The 24,798-nt window shown below is 43.1% G+C and overlaps 1 protein-coding gene and 2 long non-coding RNA genes across 11 annotated transcripts in view; 1 reads left to right on the top strand and 2 right to left on the bottom strand.

The window, feature by feature from the left end:
- LOC135298486 (uncharacterized) overlaps nt 1-15,405 on the bottom strand; it is a 32,024-nt gene extending 16,619 nt beyond the window's left edge. The window contains exons 1-3 of one of the 2 annotated variants that reach the window (XR_010360499.1): nt 15,229-15,405; nt 12,889-13,074; nt 864-956 (exon numbers count right to left, since the gene is read on the bottom strand). This is a non-coding gene — a long non-coding RNA (uncharacterized LOC135298486). The remainder of the gene's footprint in view (nt 1-863; nt 957-12,888; nt 13,075-15,228) is intronic. The other variant, XR_010360500.1, reaches the window with a different exon arrangement.
- On the top strand, nt 7,910-11,446 carry LOC135298489 (uncharacterized). Of its 2 annotated transcripts, none has more exons than XR_010360503.1 (3): nt 7,910-8,134; nt 9,109-9,212; nt 10,759-11,446. It is a non-coding gene; the product is annotated as an uncharacterized LOC135298489 (long non-coding RNA). The 2 variants fall into 2 exon arrangements; XR_010360504.1 differs by lacking the exon at nt 10,759-11,446 and adding an exon at nt 9,588-9,862.
- A 2,921-nt stretch (nt 15,406-18,326) lies between the features above and the next one.
- Nucleotides 18,327-24,798, bottom strand: part of ARSJ (arylsulfatase family member J) — a 152,606-nt gene continuing 146,134 nt past the window's right edge. For all 7 annotated transcript variants that reach the window (XM_064416019.1, XM_064416021.1, XM_064416022.1 and 4 more), the window contains one exon: nt 18,327-20,836. In XM_064416019.1, coding sequence (XP_064272089.1) covers nt 19,435-20,836 — 1,402 coding nt within the window. In that variant the 3' untranslated portion in view covers nt 18,327-19,434. The remainder of the gene's footprint in view (nt 20,837-24,798) is intronic.

Raw genomic sequence — 24,798 nt, 5'->3', positions numbered from 1 at the left:
TGAGTTGGTTTCATTGGTTTGTTTTGTTGGGGCTTTTTTTGCTGAAAACTCAGGTTTAGAGCTGGTGCTGTGCTGGGTGAGAACCTGACTCACAATTTCTTGTTACCAACACAACGCTGCTGCAAATGCTGCTCACAGCACCCTGAGCGGTGAAACAACAAAAGCTGTGGAATCTTGGATCACCAGGGCTGGAAAAGACCTTCAAGGCCATCGAGTCCAGCTTTGACCAAACACAACCATGGCCAGGAACCCCCTGAATCCATGGTGTATTCTGAAGGCTAAAAATTTACCATGGAAATCTGACTTGAAGAAAACATATGAACATATTTTCTGTTCATTTCGAGGATACAGATAAATATAAAACTCATGGGGAAAAAATGTTTGTTCTTTAAGGTTGTATACACTGCTAATAAATAAAAAATGAAATCAGATTATAAATACCAGATCCTCACACAATGAAATTCACTTTCCTACCACTGATTTAAGCAAGTATTAAATTGATTTAAAGGCAGCTGTGTCAACTTCTATTGCCATGGGGTTTAGTTCTGAATATCTAAGCGCTTGATTTCTTCAAGTCTTTTATATTTATCACTCCCATGGTGCACAGAGAGGCTGATCATGTCTCAGCAAAGTGAAGTTTGCCAGACAAGTGAACAAAACCCAGATCCCTCACCACATGACCCCAGTTTAGATCATTCGATGTGGGGACACATATGGATAGAGAAGTACATTTTTTCATTTATATACATATAAAAATATTAGAATAAACATATATTTATATGTACGTGGAAATAAACACAATTATATTGATTACATAGACAGCTTCTTAAATTATATATATAAAATATTAAAATGAAAATTGCCAATTCCATCTGGCTTGATCCCCTGCCTTGTCTTTGCTCCCTCATGTGTATTCATTCATCCCTCAGGCTGGCTTGCCCCTGAAGGACCAAGGTCTGTAAGCAGAGAGAGTAACTTCTCTAAATCCCAAATTACAATAATCCAGGATTTAAGAAGCAAAATGGTACCGTTATTACAGATAATTGTAACTCTGGAGAAATAGGTCAGAGCTCAGTTCATCTCACTACTGCTACCAACAAATGAGGTCATGATTTGCTTTCTTTTACTGTGCTGTTGCTTTAAAAAAAAAAAGAGCTTATTTTTCTGTATTGATAAAGGCAATGAATTCCCAGGCAGCAACATGAGAAGAGATAAGAGCAGGAATTAAATCTCTGGTCTATGTGGCCTTGGGTACCCAGTCCCACACAACACAGGCACAACAAGTCAAGGCTCTTTTTAATATTTCTTTTGCAATCACAAGCACTGTTCCCCTTCAGCTGCATACAATGTGCAGGCAGATGTAACAGTATCTTCCAAATACCCTCAGTGGAAAGGACAAACATGCAGGCTCTTCTCCCTCCAGAAACCTGCATTCTCTGGGTATTTCTTAGAGAGAAGTTATCTCTGCAGAACAACTAAAGGCAATGAAAATAAGAATCCCAGCATTTTCTGTAAAGCTTTTGTGGAATGTAGTCATTCAAGGAAGAATTTGTGCAGCTGGTAAAGGCAGTGTGACTACAAAAAAAATACAGCCTTGCTATAAATTGTCTGTGATCCCTGAGGAAACCTCAGGAAAAAGGCCATTGCAATGCAGATTTGCATGGCTCCCTGAAGGATACTGCACTTCCACAAATCCTCCCCTGAAGAGATTAAGCTTTGCAACAGTTTGCACTCAAATGCAATTAATTTTGATGGCTCCTGCATGATTACAAGTCTAATGTTTAGTTTTGCTATCAATTACCACACGACACTCTTCCTGGGTCACTACTCTGTGAGCTGCTATGGCTTTACTCACATTGAGCCATCCCCATTCTCTCTGTAACTTACACATTTGGAGCACAATGGTCTCTCTGAACCAGCTGAAGTGTAAAGGAACAGTAATAATAATAAATAAACAGTAAGTTAATGCTTTTGCTGTCAAGTGTTAGAGGCATGGAAGAAATTAATGGGCACCTCTCCTGTTCTACATCCTGGCATAGGAGCTCAATTTTGCTTCAAATAATAGATGTTTATGTGAATAATAAGACTTGTGTGCAGGTAAGCCACCAGCAGAGTCTTGTGTGCAACTAATTAATGCAGTTTGCTAATGGCAAGTATTTGTGTAAGTGTTGGTATTTAGGTAATTACTCACCATTTGTAAAAATCCAATCAGCTTGTGCTAGGAGAGAGCTGCTAGTTCTTTTCTGATTAAGAAAGGTTACCCTAACAGGAACCCTGGAAGTTTGCAGTCAAGGTTTTTTGAAGTTTTCTGCTTTGCCATTCACCTCAATATATACATCATCTGTGAAATATTTACAGAGGAAACCACTTAAAACAATGAAATATAAATGAGTCTGATGCATTTCTCTGCCAGGTTTTACCCAGAGCGGTATTTGGGGGTTTATGCAGGGATAGGATTGCCTAATGAATCTGGCCAAGTGGAATCAATATGAGAGTAATTAATTTAACTCCATCTTTTTATTTTTCAAAGTGACAGATTTATGTCGGGCCATGAAAGAAACATGAAGCATTACCATTTTCCCTCTACTGGAGGCAGCCAGGGTAGATAAAGCTAACTGGTGTTCCTTATATGGCACAGAGGAAGAGGAAAGCTCTGAGCTGAAGGAAAAGGCAGGAGGGAAGAAGGAGGAGCTGGGAACAGCAGAGCAGCAGGCTTGGTCATCTGATCGCCTGCAGCCTTTGCGGGGGAAGCAGCACCAAAGGACAGCTGTCACTCGCAATTAGCACGGCATTTGGGGCACCTCCCCAGAACAGGCAGCGAGATTAGAGTTTACAATTACAGAACAGGCACACCTTGGATCTGCTGGAGCTCTCCACAGTCATCTTTCTTTGACCCACTTATGACCCATTTCAATTGCTGTGCTTGGAAAGAATAATTCCTGTCCCAAAAGCTACAATTTTGTTTTCTCTTTTATTATTTTCCCCCCAGATATCCTGCTCTTCTCTTTCTCTCCCTTCTTTTTAATGTAAAAGGACTCTTAACAGTCGTACCAGCTGCTGAAATGGAGAAACCAAAGCAATAAAAGCATTTAAGCCACCATTTGTATATTCATTCTCTCTCTTTTTGCATTATTCTTGGCTGTAAGTATTTTTGAATGCCGTCTCTGTGGCTACATGCAGAAGTTCCCTTTAGCTTTAGACTTTAATGACTTAGTCACCAATACAGTGAAAACCAGAAAGCCTGAGAACCCCTGACAGTTCACATCAACTCAAAAGCTGTTCCGCTGGCATTTGATGAGACATCGTTGCAGTAGCAATATTTGGAACACTACAGGAATTAAACAAGGGCTTGATTCCCTTTCCATGGATAAAATGTACAACAATCACCCTGCCAAAAGAGTGCAAAGATAGCAGACTGAGTGTATATGTGTTACACTTGTATTTTTTGGTATTCATTTCCCCTCTCCTTTTTTAAACTAGTGGAAGTATTAAAGCTCGTGACCAACCATGGTAATTTCAATTTAGACCACTTCAGTTCGGTGAGCACTTTCAATTTAAAGTACACGCTCCAGCAATTCCAGCAATACAAAATACTTTCCTTTACAGCTGCCCAGAATAATACAGGATTTGAGCTCTCTTACTCTCCAAACTCCAAGGGGAAAATATTATTGCATGCTGAGAGTCCTTACAGTGATTTCTGCCAAGCCATGAAAAAACCCCGTAGTTTTACTCATCTGTGCTGATGGTTTCTGAGCAATAATGGAGGTTTCGGAGGGTTTTGTGGGTGAGTGTGCACCTGTGCACCCTGTGAGTGACTGTGTCACCTGCAGCAGGCCGTACCTGCTCCAAGGCCTGCAGCTGTCATGGGAGCTCTGGTTATTCCAAAGGCTGTTGGTGTTTGCACTGGGTAAAATGGCTTTCCAAGCCAGCAGGAAGAGCCTGATCCTGGGGAGTGCTAAGGTACTGCTGGAGGGAAGAGGAATGGAATTTTTCAAAGATGTGAAACTGCGTTTTGAACACATGTAGATACTGAACAAAAATCTCAAAGTGTTTTAGTAAAGCAGAACCAGAGTTTGTAACCCAGTGAGTGCCTCTACATCTCACCTGCCTGGAAATTTCTCAGGGTTTCAATGGGATAGGACAACTTTTTTTCCAAGCATTTCTCCTACTGAGATGGAGCAACTGTTGACAAATATCACCATTCCCAACTAACAACTCCCACAGCTTCCCAGGAAAACCACTCTTGATTATATGCAATATATGACAATAATATTAGAACACACCACAAGTGGTGGAGGAGAATGCAGGGCAACTTCTGCCTGTTCCAACTCATTCCCTTGGCCATTGCACTCCACACCACCAAATCCTGAGGAGCTGCTTGGGGCTTTTGCTACATAAAGGTGCTGCTGTCACATGGCACCCGGATTCTTCTTGCTCCCACACTGCCAAGCCTGTGGTTTAGCCCTGGAATGGGAAGTCAGAGCCAGCAACCTGCATCACTAACAGGAGATACAGAATGCCCACACCAGCTACTCATCCCATCTGCATCTTCCTATCAGTTTCCAAGCTGCAGCAAAATAAATGGTACAGAGCAAACCTTTTCTGGAGCTCCAAGGGAACTGTCAGGCAATATTTCACCTGTGTGTGATTTTGTACAATCACTGTGCACATAAATCAAGTGGGGCACTTACATCAATGCAAAGTGACTGTAATTGGACTCAAGCAGTCTCTTAAAACAAAAGTAAATTATCCAGATACATGTAAGTAAGTCTTGAGGGTACCCTTCACCTCCACACAGCTCTGCTTCTATGGCCCATTGCTTGATTTAGAGTTTTCAGTCCTTACACCATTATTTTCCATTTTCTGCACAGATTATTTATTTTACATCAAAAAAAGAAAAAAAAAAAGCAAAGGAAAAAGAATAAAAGTAATAACTTAGCAAAAGATGAAACCATATGTTCCTTCTTTGTGATGTTAAATCCACTTTGGGAGCAAAAAAAGGTTGTTCGGTCTCTTTGATCTTGAATATGTTGAGTAAATTATATCTCTGTCTAATCAGTTAAGTGATTTTCATACTTTACTGATACTTGACAAGGAACTTTACTGAAGTCTCTGAAAAATGTGCAGCCGTGAAAAAAGCACAAGCAAGAGGGTAGGATGTGTGAGAAATAAGTGAATAAGCAAGACCCAAGTTGTGATTCCTGCATGAGAAGCGCACACTCAGCCCTCTGCAGCCTGGGTGTGCTGCCAAAGCAGGTGGATTAAGAGACCAAAAGGGATTTTTTATAAGTTTTGTAAGTTGACCAATATGGCATAATTCAGAGATTTTACATTTACTGAATAAAAACCTAAGGAAAGCTACTATTTACCACAAAAGCTGATTCTTGGTCTTGTGTGTGTGTGTGCATTAGGGCACAAGAAATAATTTTCTTTGAATGCTGACATTTTTACAGGACTTTCTTTTACCATGTGCTAACTTTACTTACTACAAACATAGTATGTGTGTGACCTGTTCTTCTGGAAGATAACATAATAACTGGAAAAAAGTATACTCCCTCTTCCCAGTGTTTTCCCCAGAAGTCTCTATAGCTTGCTATGTATTGTTTCCTGAACAGTGAATGCTATTGCACAGCTATCTCCCAGCTGTCGTCTGCTTTTGCTCCACTCATTCTGGAAGACTTGGGAGCTGGGTTTAATTGTTTCTACACCCAATTCAGCTGGTAACTCATAGCATGCAGATCAGCTAGGTGACAAAAAGAAAAGGTCAGGACAATCAGGAAAATTTTTAGAGGATTATTTTGTGCAATCAAGTATTTGCTAATACTCTGCCCTTCTACATGATTGTTATTTTCTATTTTAATGTAATTTATTTCAAGAAAATGGTGTTCCTATTCTGAAATACCCTTAGAATATTAAAATATCTTAAATATGAAATATCTTAAGATATTAAATATAAAATATCCTGGGGTATTTCCTTAGGTTTAATATATTTGGGAAAGTTGTCAGAAGCATATTGGTTGACTTTTATTCCAGTTTTATTCCAGTCTGAAATTTTACTCGGCAATTAATCTGCCTAAAGAAATTTGTATTATTCCAACATTATATAATAGAAAATGATAAGTCAGAGTTCTGCATAAAAATTACTGATGGAGTCTTTCCTGCCACACGTCACAGTTCACAGTATCCACAAACACACTGCTACACAGCTATTTTTTAAAAATGTATGAGACTTCTCTGGTGGTTTCACCTAAATCAACACCAGAGGGTTAAATAGCAAGTTCGGGGTTATGTGGTCACTGCAGTTGCCAGGATCAGAAAAAAATATCTGTCATTTCCAGCAGAGAAATGAGAACATTTAGTGAAACCAATACATAAATAACACCTGTACTGGCTAAAAGCAAAATAACTCTGAAAGGAACTGGCTTAAAAAGCGCTAGTTGTACTGCAGCCTTGCAGGCCAAGTGAGATTAAGGCCCGAGAGCAGGGCAGGGATGCCAGCACAGGGGTCAGTGTCCAGCCCTGGCTGTGTCACCTCCCCCCGAGGGGCACGCTGAGGAGCCCCAAAGCTGCAGCACAGCTTGTCCAAGGCAGAGCTGACGTCCTGCCTCATCCAGGAACACAAACTCAGCAGTGCAGTTCTGAGTTGCTCTTACTCCCTGTGGATTTTGGGGCTGCTGCAATGAAGGCCTCTCTATTTCCACTGTGAAGTCACCATAGCTTGGCCTGTCCAGGGCAGCCTCACAGCTCCTCCATGGTGTCTTCTCCAGAGGGATAATCTCCTGGCCAAAACGGGGTGCTGAGGACCCCTTCCATCTCAAGGACATTTTACATAAGGTGATATTAAAGAGCTTGCACCAGCAACAGAAAATGTGTTTCATGCTCAGATGAGGCCAATATACCTGTGCAGTCATGCTGAGCAGCTCAAGGGGCTGCCTGCAAGTGTTTTCACAGGACCATGGAACAGTTTGGGTTGGAAGGGACCTTACGGACCATCCAACCCACCCCCTGCCATGGCAGGGACACCTTCCACTCTTCCACTGGACCAGGTGGCTCCAATCCCCATCCACCCTGGCCCTGAATGTTTCCAGGGATGTGTCCTGGGTAACTGTGGTTCTGCTGAAGAGAAAGCCAGTGTTTGGATTTGCTCTGAGTGTCCTTGCAGCTGTGAAACGTGGATGGCAGTGCTGCTGGAACCAACTCTCTTGTGAGGTTTCCTGTACTCTCTGCCAGCAGTACTGCCAAGAATATTCCTCAGACAGCTTTTTTGCAGTGACTTGGAATTTCACACTCTATATGAAAGTAATTCAAAAGCAAAGTGAGAAGCAGAGCTTAAAAGAAGTAAGAGTATTTCAGGTTAGTTGTGTTAGATTGAATAAATGAGCGAGCTTAAAGGGAAAGACTCCTTCTTTTGGAATCCAGAATACACCTTATGCATGCAGAATGCCTCTCGATCTCTGCCTACAGCTGGAAACAACTCAAATGGTACAGTAGAATAGCTGGCTTATCCAAGTTTTGGAAAAGCAGTCCTCTGTTAGCCTGGGGAAATGAAGATGTGTAAGGATACTATCCTCTGTAAGAACTCCACATCTGACACTGCATTTTCTTTTCCCCACAAAACTCCAGGCAGGAGAAAGCTCAGCTCCCCACAGCTTTCCCTCTGAGAAAGTGTCAGGTCTGTGGAGAAACTCCCAAAGCAGCCTCCAGTCCATGTGTGTGTGATGCCTCACATGAAAACTATTTCCATCTTCAGCTTCCCTGAGGACACGTGTTTCACTTCTGGTTTTGTCCAAAGCACCTCTTTGTCAGCAGCTGGAAAACAAGGAGCCGTGCTGGAGTCGGCTCTGGAACTGCTCCCGAGCGCTCATGTGCCTCATGCCAAGGAGTTCCAGTGCTTGGGTTTCACGTGGAACATTGTCTGTGGTGTCACCACGGGCACAGCTCCCAAGTCCTGCAGGTTTAATGAGCCTGAGCACACTTCTCCCATCCCCAGGCACAGCAGCTGGAAATCTGAAACAAATATTCCTAGCTTCATTTCCCAAGGCTGAGAGAGGGCCTAATATGAGCCATCAACACCCAGAGGTCACTGGTTTAGGAGGATTTATGGATGGAAAAGTAGAGGTGGCCAAAGCCCAGGGTCAGGAAGCTTAATGCAACTATTTGTGTTACTATGAGAGTAACTTTGCTAGCATTGTATCATAACACTTACAAGTGTCTTAGATTGTCTTTTGTGGCCTAAATATCTGGTTTTGTATTAAATATTCACATAGACAGTGATTGAGAATACATTAAAGTCATCTCCTCATGTAAAAATTCACACGAATGCTTCCGTTTTTCAGAGTTCTTTATTCAAAACTGGATGAAGAATCAACGTCTTTCCTGCTCCATAAACCAATTCTATCTGTATTTTTTCCCAGAGGCTGTGTGCAAAGCCAGAGCCTTTATTTGAAGGGAACTCTGTCATGATCTTCCATCTCCTACTTCTATATTATTCTACATTTCACAGCCCAGACACTTATAGGTCCAGCTGAACGATCCTTGGAGCATCTCCCCTTATTCCAAGGGCTCCCAGAGGTGCAGAGAGCTGGTACCAGATACAATCCCCCCTTTTGTCTCATGTTTCTCACAGGAGCTGCTGCTAAACTTCTCTGTGAGGAATGCTGGAGGAAGAAGCCACAAGCCACAGTATTTGTGAAAAATATGGAAAGAAATATTGTATTTTTCAGGGAAGAAGACAGCTTGAGCAAGAATGAGAACAAATCAGAGTGAATAATTTTCACTCGCTGAACTTAGTAGAGAAATGGGGGGGAAAGGCGTGAGTGTGAAGATACTTCCTTGTCTCATTCCATAAAATACTAGCAAAACATTCTCAGGACTCCTTTAAAAGCTGTATGAAGCATTTCCTGTAGATACATCTTCTGTGCAAGCACTCAGCAGAGCACAATCATACAGGAAGAAAACCCATGGGCTGATTTAACAGTGGCAGAAAGGCCACCACTACCTGTGTCCCCACCTGCCACTTCTACACAGCTTTTAAATCCCTCCAGTGGTGGTAGCTCAAACAAAGCCATGGGTATGAGAACGTCTGAATAAAGTGTGTTTTGATAAAAGGTACTCTGATCATTCTGGAGAGAAAGCATCTTCAAGAGGATCAAAAGGCAACCTGGCACCCTTCTAAACTGGAGGTCCTCTGAAGAGAATGATCCTAATTGATGGTAAGCGCCAAGAGCTGAGGGGGAGGGATGGGAAGTAAACCTGGCAGGGGTAAAAGCTGGAGCAGAAGACCTGCACATACCCCAGGATTTCAGGGCTGAGAGCCAGCTCAGAGGTTCTGGGGTGAAGCAATAAATGCAGCTGTCTCTGGAGAGGTGGGCTAACAGTGTTTACCACGTCCATCCAGCACTGACTCATCTCCAGGCCGTGCTGCTGCAAGCTGGCCTCTGCTGGAGGAAAGCTTGGCAAAAAAAGGCTCCTCTCTTGCTCAAGGTCCTTGTGCCAACTAGCAAGGGCCAAATTCCCCAGCAGGACTGGAAAAGGTGCCAGGATGTGTAACTCAGTGAGCTTTTCTTTTCTTTCTTGGTCACAAAAAGGAGTCACTGCCCTGCACTGTGCAGGATGTGAATACCTCCCCTTTACCTCCCAGGAAAAACAGAAGAGCTCCAGAGGGGATCTTACCAAGGACTCCCCTGACACATCAGCCCAGAGTGCTCTGTGTCCTCCTCCCTGTCCCCTATCTAATTTAAAATAAAGAGAATGACTTCACCCTTTCTTTGGGGAAAAAAAAAGGAATAAACTACACAGCATTTTAATGACAAATCCTTACTGAGATGAGTAATGCTTCACTGGAGAGCAGCAGGAGTTTTTTGTGTTTGGTCTCAATCTATGCACACCTTCATATATAAAGAATTATAAGATGATCTGAGGGCTAAACCAGGAAATTAGAATTATAAAAACAATTACAAAGTAGGTGCACACTTCTAACAACCTGGGTAATTAAACATTGGAACAATTCAGCAAGATGGGGGCGGATTTTCCATATGGTTTAACATGTTTGTACTTAGACTGCCTCATAATGAACATGTATCTGTAGAAAAATTTATGAACACGGTTTGGTAACACAGATTTTTGGTTCAACTTGCAGCAAGAGCATAAATAGATTTAAAATCATTAACAGGAAGGCTAATAGAAAAAATGAATCACACCATGAGCCACACTGGTGATCCCACCCACCTTTCAGACGACACAGGCAGAGTTCAACCAATATCCAGAAGGGCAGATTGGGATAGAAAAGAAAAGAAAAACAATATTCGTAAGAGATTTATAATTAAAGCCCAAGATTCATTTCCGTTGGAAACAGATGGCCAGGCAAAGGCATTGGGGATAATTTAGCTAAAGCCTGTGCTTCAACTTGCTAACAAAAGCAGGGATTTAATCTTCCATGCAGAGGGTAACCTGTTTATTGCGTATTACAGAGCAGGAAACACCCGCACCGCTTAAAAACTGACACGCTCACAGGGCCAGTGCACAGCCAGCCCTGCTGGGAACAGCACTGCTGCTCCCAAGGAAAAGAAATTCCAGCTGCAAGGGAACAGAACAAAGAACAAGACTGGTAAAATCCCAGGAAGAGTGAGACATTGAGGGCGGGTGAATCAGGAGAAACCTAACGTGGTGATAATGGGTGGGAGATGCTAAAGATGGCACGGTGAGTAGGTGCAGTGCATTCTGGACAATAAAACCTTTGTTTTCCTTCCTTTCTCTAAGGTAAACCAAGGTCACAGCGCTGCAGGATAAATCTCAGCACCAGAAACACTTTCACACCTTGGGAAGTCTTCTGTCTTGGGAGACAATACAGAAGAGAGTCCCTGACATGGCTTTTCCACTGGGAATGCAATGAAAGTGTTGATAACTTCACACCTGAACTGGCTTTCCTTCTGTCTACTCTTCCCATAATGAACAATCTTGCTTTACTGCTGTCACACCTGCCTCAGTAATTCCCCAAATGCCCCTTTACACCAGTGGGTCTCTCACCTGGACCTGTGCACAGCAGGAAATACAAACTCTCAGACCTGCCCTACTCTCATTATCAAAGCTCTTAATGCTTCCAGCAGTACTGACTCCCTTGCACTGCAACTCTGCTTCTCCTGATATGTTCTGAAAGTGCTTGGTGGAAAAAAAAATACAGTGTAAAATAAATGATCTTGGGGAAATAGTATCACTAGGCAAATACTGCCTGAATAATTCTGGAATGAGAAGAGAGACTGAGTGAATTTCCTCATTCACAGTGACAAACCAGCACGCTGCACTTAGAACCAGGAAAACCAGAATGAAGATTTCCCTGTAACTATAGAAATGGAGCAGCTATTTTATGGCACTGATTACTCACCTCCAAGATCTTCAACATATTCTGCTGGAAAATGCAACCTCTGAAACACTCCTGCTATGCATGAGACCCTGAGGGCTATATCTGAATAAATGTAAGATCTCTGATTTCAATTAGGGGGAATTCAACAGAGCCTACCCTCTGGAATGAGGAAATGGGGAAAAGTGACTTTTGAAAATATAATCCTCAGACAAGGACATGTGTATTTTTCCTCAATTACACATTATAGGCATGGCTGCTGTGAGCATATTATGAGATATAAAATATAATGAGAAAGGTTATTCTGTATCCTTTTTCTTTTTTCTGCTTTGCACAGGCACCTTTTATAAAATGGTTGTAGGGATTGAGACAGAGAATGGAAATACTGTGAGAAAACATTAAATCCTTTTTCTGGGATATTTTCAAACTTGAGTGTTTAGTTTGCTGGTTTTTTTTTTTTTCTTTCTAAGAATAAACAACACCTAAAGAGTAAAAGATTGCCTCACACAGAACAACAAAAATAACCACAAACTCCACAGCCAGTTCCCTGCCTGGGATTGCCATCCCAAGCCCAGAGCAGCAGGGGATGCTCTAGGCTCAGTGCAGCCCACAGGGCTTTCTCCTCAGGAGGTAATATTCCTGTACGTCATTTGATGGACACTAATATTGGAATATTTTATTTACTTCTGATGACCACACTTTTTACAGTCTACTGAAAATCTGGAGAAGGAGCGTAAAAAAACGTCAGCTCCTACTTGGGAACCGGAGAAAGTGCCATAAAGTGATTAGACTCTAAGGAGCCAATCTGTTCAGCTTCTAAAAAAATATTCAAGGTTGGAATACAGATGTACAATCATGAGAGGAAAACAGCAGGTGCCAAAGGACTCTTTGTCTTCTGGATAAAAATAACATAAAGCTGGAATCTGTAGCCAGACCAAAAAATCAAACTAGAGAGAAGGCATTTATACCTTTAACTCAGATATTAACTACTGTAAGAGATTTACAATGGGAAGCAATGGATTTTCCATATTTTTCTGATCTAAGTCAGAAGTGGATACTTTTCTTCATGTTGGTTCAAGAAACAGCTATCTTCCAGTTAAACAGAATTTCCTGGGTTTGAGCAATGAAATGGGACTTGAAGACAATGATAAGAAATGGCAACCTGAACCCTGTGCCTTTGGGAAGACACTGTGTATTTCAGAGGGCTACTGTGTAAGCAGACAGGACAGTGAGAATGGATCAGGCTACAGGAAATGTCTCCTGTGTGCCTCTGAGGAACAGCCACAGCTAACACAGGGAAGACATGACTCTACCTGGATTTCAAGGACTGTCTCCTAGTACAGGTCCTCATGCTGGCCTCTGGCATGGATAAGAAAGAAACAGATGTCAGTGGGATCTCAGGCTGCTGAGACTTTTCCACAGACTTCAATATAAGCACCCCTCAAGTTCAGTCAGGCTGCAGGGTAAGAAAGTGATGGGAAAGAAAGACAGGAACCACACAGGGTACCATTTCATCTCAGCTTGCTCATTACCTGGGATAACTCCTGGATCTTGGCACACTCACAGGCTAAGGAAGTGAATGACTGCTGGTGAGGGCTCTGTGGCTGTGGCAGGGGAAACAGCACAGTGTGTTCCTCCTCACAAAAAGCAGGCACTTCTTGCTCTTCTCTGCTGCCATTCCACGCACGGGCTTTCTAAGCAGACTTTCACACACAATGCTGAAAACAGAATTAATCATGCAGCCTTTTTTCTTGCAAAGAGAAGAGAGAAAAAAAATCTAGCAGCAGTAAAAACCTCAAAGAAATCACATTTAAAGACAAAAGATGCTGAAGTCACCTGGGCTGAAGGCCAGAGCCATGTGGTCCCTCTGTACTTTTTCAAATCCTTCTTTGTGGATTTCTTTCCAATTCTCCACAGCCACAGAGTAATAAGAGACCAATTCTTTAGGTGTATTAGAAATGGGTCTGCTAAGAGATCGCTTATGGGTCACTTGAGAGCCTAAACAATTTGGTGAAGATAAACACCACCGACCCAATATGCCTTTTATCAACACTAATTATATTCCCTCCATCCAGAGTGACAAGATGTAATGGAATCTGATGATGAAAACCAAAATAAAACTGGAACCAATTACTGTAAAAAAGTATGCTGTGAGAGAAAGACTTCAGAATGTCGCCCAAAGGTAAGACACTACTAGTTATGCCCTTCAAGTTTTGCCAATATTCAGAGCTTTGAAGCTTGTGTTACTTTAGAAGAAAATTAGATTATGATATATGAAGCATTTATTTAATGGCATGCAGTTCACTGTCCCAAAAATGCTCCTTTTAAGCAATGTGCAATTTCTTCATTCAAAGTCTGACAGCAGTCGCAGCTTGGTGCTCTTCATCTTCTCACAGGGCCATGCTTCCCCTCCTTCTCCAGCTACCTCAAAAACCACAAAAGCAGCTGGGTTATCTAAAAGGAATTAGTCCCTGGCTTTGGATTTTGGCAAATTGGTACAAATGTTCTGTCACTAGTGATGTCCATTTCCAAACTGTGCCCTGCACACTGCTGGTGTAGAACCAGTCCTACACTCAGAGTAAGGCTTTGACTTCCCCCTGAACACTGTTCCATGCTGGGCCAGCTTAACTAGCAGAAGCAAGCTGCATTTATTGAGGAATAAATACGCCCTTGCCAAGTAATGCTCATAAGTGATCTTTTAAAGCAAATGTAGGGAATGACAACAAACGTCATGGCCTGCACTGATTTCAGGTGATTAAATACTTGACTTTTACTGAGATAGTGATGTTTATAAGGAATTATAAAAAAGTATTTGTCAGGCAACATCAGTATGACATTTCAGGACCTGTTCTCCCCTCATTATGGAAATTCACAATGACAGTTGTTAATCAGTTCTGTTACTTCAGTCACAAGGTAAACTTCAGCAACCTTGCCCTGGTTATACCTGAAACAAATGGAATTTGTGGAATAACTTTAAACCATATCATGGATTATACTTTTGTTGTACCATTAATTCAAATCCAGGTACTTAATTTTATCTTCTTTCTTGTGGTTATCTGTATTTGTATTTTTTGTTATTAGCTTGCTTAGCAGAGACAAAAACAGGAAGCATAAAGCAGGAAAAGAGAGCATTTTTGTTTTTTCACACCAGCCTGTCTTTGACATAAACCCTCCACTTCTCAAGACCTTGACTTATGATTCACAGAAAGAAAATCATGTACATTACTGAGTACTCCTCTGAACAGAATGAGATGCTGAAGTGGAGCTTGTGTTCTTTAACTGCTAAATTAAATCTTATGATGCTTTTTTCCCCCCATGGGAATACACATTCTCTGCCTGTTCTTGGAAAGGAGACAATAAAAGATGGAGAATGGCAAACAGAAATGTTCCTGCTGTCCCAAGACTAAAGTTCATTAAATCAATAGGAAAACAGGCACATTGTTGGTCCCAGTGTATTTTTCTGAGCTAATGTTATCTTTTGGACAAATAGACCTAAAATTGGTTGTATAATTAATTACGTCTGTAGTATGAAGTAAACCAGACTTTACTCATTTTGCCTCAGCATCACTGATGAATATTCACTGGACTGAAAGGCAGACGACAAAAGGAACCTGCGTTAATCTGGAAGTGTAGTGTCCTGAAAACCAACAGGTACTTCTTCCAGAAATCGGGTGTAGTGCACATCAACAGTCAGCAAAGGAACAGCCCTTTGTTCAGAGATCTCCTTAGCTGAAAAAAAAAAGCCTATAAAACATACTACAAGTAATTTTCTTTCTTTTCTCAGAGATTTCCTGAACTGCATTCAGAGTAGAACCTGGGACATCCAGCACCCCCATTTGCACAAAAGAATACCACTGGGAGGAATTTACTACCTGACACAACATTGTGGAATGACCCCATGGCCTGACACAACATTGTGGAGTGACCCCACGGCTTGCCATAAAATGGCAGAGTGATACATGGGCTGCCACAAAATGGCGGAGTGACCCCACAGCCCGACACAAAATGGCGGGGTGACTCCATGGGCTGCCACAAAATGGCGGAGTGAACCATACACTTAGCTAATGAAACACTGACCTTCCCCACTGCTCTAACACAAAATGGCAGAGTGACTGCAGAGCCCCACACAAAATGGCAAAGTGTCCCACAGCCCCACACAAAAGGGCAGCATATTCCAAAGCCCCACACAAAATGGCGCTCTGATCCCACAGCCTGACACAAATAGGCAGACTGACCCAACAGCCCCACACAAAATGGCGCTCTGACCCCACAGCCCGACACACACCAGCAGAGTGTTTCCCCTGCGTGTCCTTGCCCACCATGGCAGACCGACAGCCCCACCTTCCCCTGCCCTTACCCACGATGTCGGCCTGTCCCCCTCACCCCACGTGGCGCCGTGTGTCCCCTCAGGGCTCACCAAAGCGCAGCCATGCCCGGGAGCCCCAGGGGAGCGGAGCAGAGCCCAGGCCGTGCCCTGAGCCCCGAGGGCTCCCCTGCCATGGACTCCAGGCCGCTCAGGGCACGCTGGGCCCAGGGTGTTGCCCACGTACCTTTCTCCTTTTTCTTCCTCTTTTTTCTCCTACCTTCTTCTCAAAATACACCCTATACCAAACTAAAAACTTCCAGGCTATGCCTTAGTAAGTGCCCTCTTGTGCCGGGATAAGTCAAAGTTTGGCCAAGTTAAAGTTCACCAAGTTCAAGTTTGTGCAGTGCTTTACTTTGGGTGGTGTTTAAAATACACAGACACACCTCACTGTGTCTTCGTGCTCCAAAGCTGGCAAGTCTGGCTGAGCTTCACACCCACATGGCCATCCCCTCCCATCTTCCTCACAGGGAAGGATGGACAGTTCTGCTTTACTCACCATTCCTGGCACAGCCTTCCACTCCTCTTTACCTGTAGCTGTGGAAGAGTGTTTTGTCTCCAAATCTATGTCAGACTAAGTAAAAACAACCCAACAATAATAATAACAATAACGATATTATTGATAATAAAACTTTTTAAAAGTCACTGATGATGTTAAAATTGTCTTACCATCAGAAGGTTGTTTGTGAAGAGCTTTAAAATAAAATTGAGAAAACCTGGAAAAGACAGCATTCTTCTGAAGAATAGGCTGGCCCCCTGAAGGTGTGGCTATCTTTGAGACCAGATCAGAGTTATACCCCACCTGCCTTTTCCTTGTGCCCCCACAGATCGTGGAGAAAGCTTGAGACAACTTGAAAAATTGTAACTAAATGCTCCCCACTGTCTGTCCCCTACCCAGCCTTTCTCCAAGTCTCTTTTCCAGTGTTTACCTACCATACCTTCCCCAAGAGTGGGCATGTAACATATCTGCAGGTGTAAATAAGCTGTGAAATCCTGCTGGGACGGTGTAGGAGCGGCTGAGAGCTCAGCAAACAGACTGCGGGGTTTGAGAGCTGCAGTATCCCCACGAACCAGAGCCCACTGTGCTGCTGCAGCCAAACAACAAGCCTTGTGTGGGAGCAGACATGGAGCATTTCAGCAAAACATGCAGGAATGCAGCTAAATTGTGCCCATTTTCTACCCCACTCTAAAGCCAACTTTTGCTCTCTACTAGATCAAAACATCAGCAGTCATTGGAAATGTACTCCCACTGTGTACTGTAGGAACACTTACTCTTGTGGCACGTTTATTTAACACACAGAGAACTTATCCACTGCTCTGCCTTGCACTGGTTACTTTCAAGGACTCCCATTGTGCCTGAGAGAGAACAACTATAAATAATTATGGAATAAAATGTTGTCAGAGAATAATGTTCTCTGGCTGCTTTGGTCCAATGAAAGCCAAAGGCACCATAAAACTTTCAGGGAAAAGGGCAATAATTAATTCTATGAGGATAACACTCTATCACATCGCCTTGCTGCCGTTATGCCAAAATAAATTAAAATATCATAGTCTCTCTGTATATAGTTTAACTTATGCACCTAATTTTTGCCTTTTAAAAATTACTTTGGAAAATTAAATGTATCTTTTCATAGATATGAATTTTAGAGATTACATTTTGGAGAATAATATCTCAATATATTATTCTCATTTCTTTTAAGGACATAAACGGCACATTTTTTAAAAAAAAGTGAGAATTTAGAGAACATCAGAATTCCTGATTACTCACCGGATAGTGTGGACGTGAAGAAAAGCTAAACAGATTTCTAAGGAATTAATTAGTCATCTTAAGGACCACACAGCATGAAAAATAACAGTGACAATATTAAGTACTTAGGTAGAAACACACTATCCTTTTATAATTATTATTTACATGCAATTCTCCAAGTCCATTTCTCAGTCCCCCCGGTACATTCATTACAGAAGTAACTCTAGGAGCTGCCTGACTTGTTTCTGTGTTTTGATAATGGCAGCTTTATCTTCTTTACATCTTTAAGTACGCCATTTGCTGGGGTTTGGCAGCATGTACCTGCAGTTAGTTGCCTTTTGAAAAGATCAGGGGTTGCTGAAGTTGTGGACAGCTGTATTTCATTCAGATTTCTGTGTGCCCTGGTTTTAGGAATGCTCAATTTTTTATCCATAATCCATTTATATAAATATAATTTCTGAATTAAGTGACACACTGCTGAAAGACAGGCTTATCTGAAATTTTACCGAAACACATTATAGCCATTCAACAAATGAATCATCAATTTTACCTAACATAATTCATCTTGAAGCTTATATGTGTGTGTACATTTATCAATTACCACAGATCACCACCAATGTGCAGCCAGTCTGCACATCCATCATCCATGCAGACACCTTGGAAAAGGGCAAACTTTGAAGTATGTCTCAAATGATATATATATATAGGGAGAAGAAATTCTGTTTCAGAAGCAAAATGTCATAAAACATCCCTGCACCAAAAATAATAGTAATGAAACAGCTTACTTGAGTTTGTTTAAAACAAACTAGGCCAGAATTGCCATCTTGGATGCAAAAAAAGAGGCAGACTGCTTTTATGAATGCCATAAAAATAAACTATTTTAATAGGTACATAAATAAAAGGTTTAAAGTAACATTTTCCCCCCGAACATCAAGGTGGCCTAGCTTCTGTACAGAAACTGAACAATATTCATGGGATTTCTAAATTAAATAAACCCTTTGTTACATTCAAAACCACTGAAGGCAAATACATAATGCAGTGACGCACCTGAATTGTTCTCCTTCCTCATCCTAGCAGTGTATACAGTATTTCCTTGGTTTACAGTACTCTGAGGATATGAATCTGTTAAATAAACTCTGAATGACAGGGTGGAAATAAAATTTAAGAAGTCAACGTTAAAAGAACCCAAACAACCCTGGCACCCAGAGGGGTACCTTGCACCAGCCAGGAAATTTTAATGGAAGAGAAATAAGGATTGTGCTGTAAAATAAATTACCGATTTTACACATTGTTGCATAGTTATCTTAAAGTGTTCAAATATTACATTCACTTTGGTGATGTGTTTTTGTCTATGCCTGTAATAAATTACTGCAAATGGGGGGAGCTCAGCACATCTAGGAAATGTTAAAAGTATTTCAGATTTAATTAAGATGGACAAAATCTAATTCAAAGCAGCTTTCCTCCTATCATGCCCCCTTCTCCAGCACCTCTAAAAGTTACTGTGATGGCTTCAGTTTTTGCTGTGTTGTATCAAAACATGTCACAGACTGATGACTAACACTTACTGACACACAGAGGTTCTCGGGTTTTGTTTCTCCTTTCTCCCTCTGAACTATCTGTCAGTTTGAGAACATCTGCCATTAACATCTCCATGCTCTCCAAAGATTCCAGCTAATTAAGGCAAGGAACCATCATTTGTCCATCAAAGCTAAGTTTCCTGAAACAAGATGCTATCGCTGTTGCTATCTGGATGGTGATGGGTGAGGACCACTCATCCTGTGGAGGAAAAAGTCTGTCCCATGGTCACTCAGAGTGCTAAGGTATCTTGTGCTGGTGAAATCAGAGACAAAATTAAAAGATGACAACTTTCATTCATAGTGCAGAACTGGCATTTCTAGTCCATTCCATCAGAAGTTCAAGAAGTGGGGCCAGGCTGACTCAGGCCCGGCCAAGGAGCCTGCTTAGAGTTCACCCACCAGCAAGACGTGACCGGCAGGGAAATGACTGCCCCTTTTTCTGATTTGCTTTCTTCTTGCTCTTCATTTTCTTCTGCTTCTTTGCACCTTTGCTTTTGTCCGATTTCTTTTTCTTTTCGTCCTCCTTAAACCACGGCCCCCAGACTCCTCCGTTGAGCTTGGGGTTGCTGCGAGGGTCCTTGGGTGGGTAGCGGACGGGCACCGCGGTCTTGTTGAACTGCGAGAGCCTCCGCAGCAGCTGCTTCACCACCTCGGGGTGCCTGGCAGACAGGTCCACGCGCTCGTAGGGGTCGGCCGTGATGTTGAAGAGCCACACGGTTTTCCCTGCTGACCAGGAGACGCGCTCGTTGTGCCAGCGGTTGGGACCCGCGTTGCTGAAGGCCTGCGGAGGCACCCAGTCGCTGTAGCCCGGGTTCCCCGTCAGCAGCTTCCAGTGATTCACTCTGATGGCAGACTGGATGGCGGTGTTCCAGATCCCGTAGCCAGCGGCCCAGGAGCCGTTCTTGGCTTTGGTGTAGATGGGGTCGATGTTGTGCAGGATGTCCACCCGTGGGGAACGCCTGCCCTCGCTGATGGTCTCCCACACGTCGTAGCCGTCCAGCTGGATGTCTTCATCAATCTGCCCCTCAGCCAGCGTGATCAGCGTGGGGAACCAGTCTGTGATGTGCACCAGCTCCTTGCATACAGACCCTTTGTTTTTCAGAAGGGGGCTGTGCACAAACCCGACAGCACGGATACCTCCTTCCCAATAGGTGCCTTTGCTTCCTCGGAGCGGCCAGTTACTGCCTCCGGCCATTGGCTGCCCACCGTTATCGGAAGAATAAATGATAATGCTGTTATCGTAGTAGCCATATTTCCTCAGAGCGAGGGTCACGTTGTTTATGGCCTCATCCAGGCAGGCCAGCATGGCTGCGTACCGCCGCCTGTTGATGTTGTTTATCGAGCGGTAATGTTCAAAATACCTGCCCGGCGCCTGAAGAGGCGAATGGACAGCTTGGTAGGCAATATACAGGAATATGGGTTTCCTGGGGTTATGAGAAGCCAGGATCTGCTGCACTTTCTGCGTGTACATCTGCGTGGAGTAGATGCCGTTGTCGTGGTCCCAGGCAGCGTTGTCGTTCTCGTACAGGTCGTAGCCGCATATCCCAGGGCTGTCGCACTTGAAGTGGGTGTAGTAGTCCCCGCTGCCCAGGAGCGAGCCGAAGAAGGAGTCAAATCCCCTCTGGGTGGGCATGCACTCCCGGCGGTAGAAGCCCAGGTGCCACTTGCCCACCATGTGCGTGGAGTACCCGACCTCCTTGAGTTTCTGAGGTAGCGTGACATTATCCAGAGGTAAGCAGTTGGGCTGCGTCGGCCGGATGATGGAGTGCTGCAGTCCCGTGTGGATCTGGTACCTGGAGGTGGGAGGAGACAGGCATCAGGCTGGTGAGGAAATGCTCAGGTGTATGGACACCTTAACCCTAACAGAAAATATCCCTATGCAGGCCACAGCCTTCTCTGGAAACATTTTAGAGTGCCTGTGTGTGCTGCTTTCAAAAACCAGCTCGGTCACACCATCAAATCTGTCCTTGCCTCACTGAGGGATGAAACCTTTCCCTCCATGATCTGAGCTACTCAAAATACCTACATACACAGGAGCACAGGTACTTTGAGGCACCCTTCTTCCCTCCACATGTCTCCATTTAACAATGCCTATAGAAAATTATGTGGATAAATACAATTTTTACAGTGCCTTGTAATTTGCTAGCGGTGAACGTATCTACAGCATATAAAAATGCTGGGCTTTGAGCGTGTAAGAGCAGTATGTTTAAAGGATGGGGTAATAAATTCTGCAGTGCACTACAGGCTATGTGTAAAGAATACATATGGCCTCCATATGATGAGAAAATGAATCCAGCATAGGCAGCAGTAAGTATCAAAAATCAAGGGCAAATATATTTATACCAGTTTGACAATAAAAAAGAGAATGCAACAGCAGATAGAGGACCAAAGACAACTTCACCCTCAGTGTGAGAATAGGTTCAATTCTCAGCCATGCATAGAACAGCCAGGTCCACCAATACTGCATATCTCCCCCAAAACCGGTTCTTATTAATTTGTGGTAGCAGGAGTTGGGGCTTCTTGACACATTCTGCTGGTGTTGCCAATCTGATTGGCCTCCTGAGCTGTCTGGAAAATTAAAACCATTAGGCTCTGCCTGTCCATAAATAACTTAAAGCCCGCTTTCATATGAGGGTTTCCTGGCCAAGATCTCCAAAGGCGCCATAGCTGTCTTTAATGGCTGGCAATGTGGATGGATTGTGTAACTCCCATTTAATTCTGGAGCTGATTTCCCTGGACCCAGAAGCTCTGCTCTCACTGACTGCCTGCAGAAGCTCTGGGGGTTGTGCTGCTCTGGACTCAGCGTGCTGCAGCGCTGCTGCTGTGCTCTGCCCAGCATTGTCTCTGGGACCAGGCTGGGGACCTGGAGCCCTGCCACCCAATTGTCCCCAAACTCACAGGCTGGTGCTGACAACCCAGGAGACGCTGCAGGAGGACAGAGCTAAAACACACCCTGAAAATTATGGATTTCTGGGATCTGCACTTGGCTTTTGTAAAAGAAATGTCACACAGACACAAGTCCCACATCCTTCCCATGATTCGGTTGCAATATTCTCCTCTTAAAACAGGTAAACTACAACCAGGAAAGCCATGCAGTGCCCCATACTTCAGCTCATTCCATATTTGGGACTCCTCGGGGAACTATGTCCACAAGGCATTTAATTTCCTTCTTCTTCTCTTTCCTCCACCTTCTAAATCCTTTCAGTAAATTCCCATTTTTTTGATCCAACTGGAAAAGTCCTTGTCCCCACCTGGCTATTTCAGTCAATAGTTTCTGCTTTCTTAACTCTGACAGGCTCCTTGATCACAAGATCAGCCCCCAGTCCCAGCTGGGCAGTTCCTCCGTAACAAGCTGATTTTGCTGAAAGTCAGGAATTTCTCTGAAGGGACCCAGCCGGATCCTTCCACCACCCTTCTCCTCTGAAAACTGAGAAGCTGGGCCTGAGGGGAACAGGCTACAGGATCTGTAAAACACTGCAAACCAGTCTTCCTCTTGTAGGCAAATGTCTACACAGAAAGCACGATAGTCACACAACATTAATTTCCATCAAAAATTCCTAAAACACCAGACGGTTTCCCCAGTGAGGGCTTCTCAATTAGAGATCCAAGCATGAAAACCCTAAACTGTTGATCTGACAAATACTGAACCAAAAATCAGCAAGAATTAGTCTCAGTCATAGAAGCATTCAGCAGTGCATTTTGGTTCAGTAGTGCCCTCGGGAAGTTATTCACCATGCTGGTAACACTGCACATATAACATACATCCATCTATATGCACATATATTCCCTGCTGCTGCCTCTGCAGGAGACTCTGGTGTGTTTCCCAGATGTGTCTGTGTGCTATTTTTGGCGTGGCTGTGCTTCAGAATATACCTATAGGCACAAAGACAAAGAGACACGTTTTTATAATCCTATGTGTAAAAAAGGAGTCTGCAAACCAATAATTTTAAATCGAAATATTTCAAAGAAATATCAACCTCTGATTATCAGAAGACTGTTCATTATGACAAAAAAGGTCAAGATTTGTACACTGTCCTGCACCACATGCCTTTCTAATTGATCCATTATGTGCCAATATTACTTTTTCAGTGAAAGTATTTAATTTTCAAAGGACTTGCAAGGCATTCATAGAAAAGCAAAGTAATCCTGAGCAAAAGACAGTGATGCTATGGAAGCAAATGGCACTAATAGCAATAGGAAAAATGTCTCAAAACAATTGTTTTGAAACTGTTTCTAGACTGTGCAAGAGGAAAAAAACCTGAACCAGGCAAAACATAAAGGGATTAGGAGGCAGATGCTGATTTTGAGGGTGTTCTCTAGCAAATAAAGTCATGAGCTCACCACCTGCCATGAACTGTCTGTGAGACAGAGCCTACAGATTTCATGGCTTCCATTTTTTAGAATAAATTGGCTGAATTTAATCCCAAATGCAGAAAGCAAGTTAGGACTGTGAATAGTCTGGAATTCATTATTAGAATTTCAGCACCAGTAACCAGTCAAATCTGAGCAAATGCTGACAGGCCACAGAATCTAATTTCACCATTTTTTAGACTTTGACCTTCATGGGCATTATTTACATATAAGCCATTAACTGCTAGGAGCCTGTATAAAGAGTAGGGGTTCAAGACTTGGGAATACTTTAGATGCAAGTGCTATGCTCTCCTTCCTGCTGCTCCTCCGAGATTCTGGATCATAGGTGTCTCCTTTAGAACACCTGAAACTTCCAATCTGCAGAACAAGGAAATAAGTAAAATTTGTGTGAAATCTTCAGCTAATAAGAAGCATGTTGAAAATTAATTTCTCCTCACTGTACAGGGATGGCTCTTTGTGCATTTTGTACTCTTGTTTTTGTTTTCCTGGTGTGTTGTTCAGATGTTCACAGTAAACCCACTGTGATAAGTGTTGCAGCCAAGGCTGATGCTCGGTGCTGGCTCACTGACACACAGCTGTTTTCTTGTTTGTAGGGGAAACTTTAAAGCAACGGTCTCCCTCTGGGAGCATCCCGATGACTTCACTGCCCTTTGCTTCTTGGATGCTCAGAGAAATATTTCAGAGGGTTCTTAAAATAAATAAATAAGCAAATAAATCCTCCCTCCTGAGTGTGAGCTCATGACACCCCTTTCCAACACGAGTTCCCTTCGTGTTTCAATTTAGACACAAAGCCCAGGCAGTGGCTTTCCCACCACTCCTACCTCCAGCCCCAAGGAGCAGAGATCACCAAGCTGCTGAAGGTGAACTGCATGCTGAAGGGCAGGAGTGTCATGGATGCAAACCACCAGAGGCACACTGAAGTCAGTGAGACCTGAGCTTGAGGGATGTGGTAACATTTCCCCCTTTCCATGCCCTCAGAAGTGCTGCATTAGTTTCCAGCCCTCATCTGCCGAGCAGAAGATCAGTGACAGGATCTTTGCACACTTTTGCTGCTGTTCCTCCAGAGCAGGAGGAGGGCTCAGGGGCTGTGGAGGGGAAGGGATTCTCTTGGCACACCCCACATCCCCTGCACAGCCTCACACACATGCAGGCCAAGCCAAGCTTTCCTGGAAAAACCTTTCCCTGAGGAGTTTTCTATTGAGTGTTTTCCCCCTTAACTTCAGGGTGGGTTCTGCACCATGCTGACTGAAGAAGAAGAAGCTGGGATGTTTCTAATTTTGTAATGTGCATGTACAACACTATTGATTTCAAGCTTTCACAAATTTCAAATACTGCATTAATTTTCTTCAAACTGAGATTCTTTTAAGGCTCACTGTAGATTAAC

The sequence above is a fragment of the Passer domesticus genome, chromosome 4 (genome assembly GCF_036417665.1).
Source record: "Passer domesticus isolate bPasDom1 chromosome 4, bPasDom1.hap1, whole genome shotgun sequence".
Taxonomy (NCBI): Eukaryota; Metazoa; Chordata; class Aves; order Passeriformes; family Passeridae; genus Passer; species Passer domesticus.
This window is presented reverse-complemented; position numbering and strand designations above follow the sequence as displayed.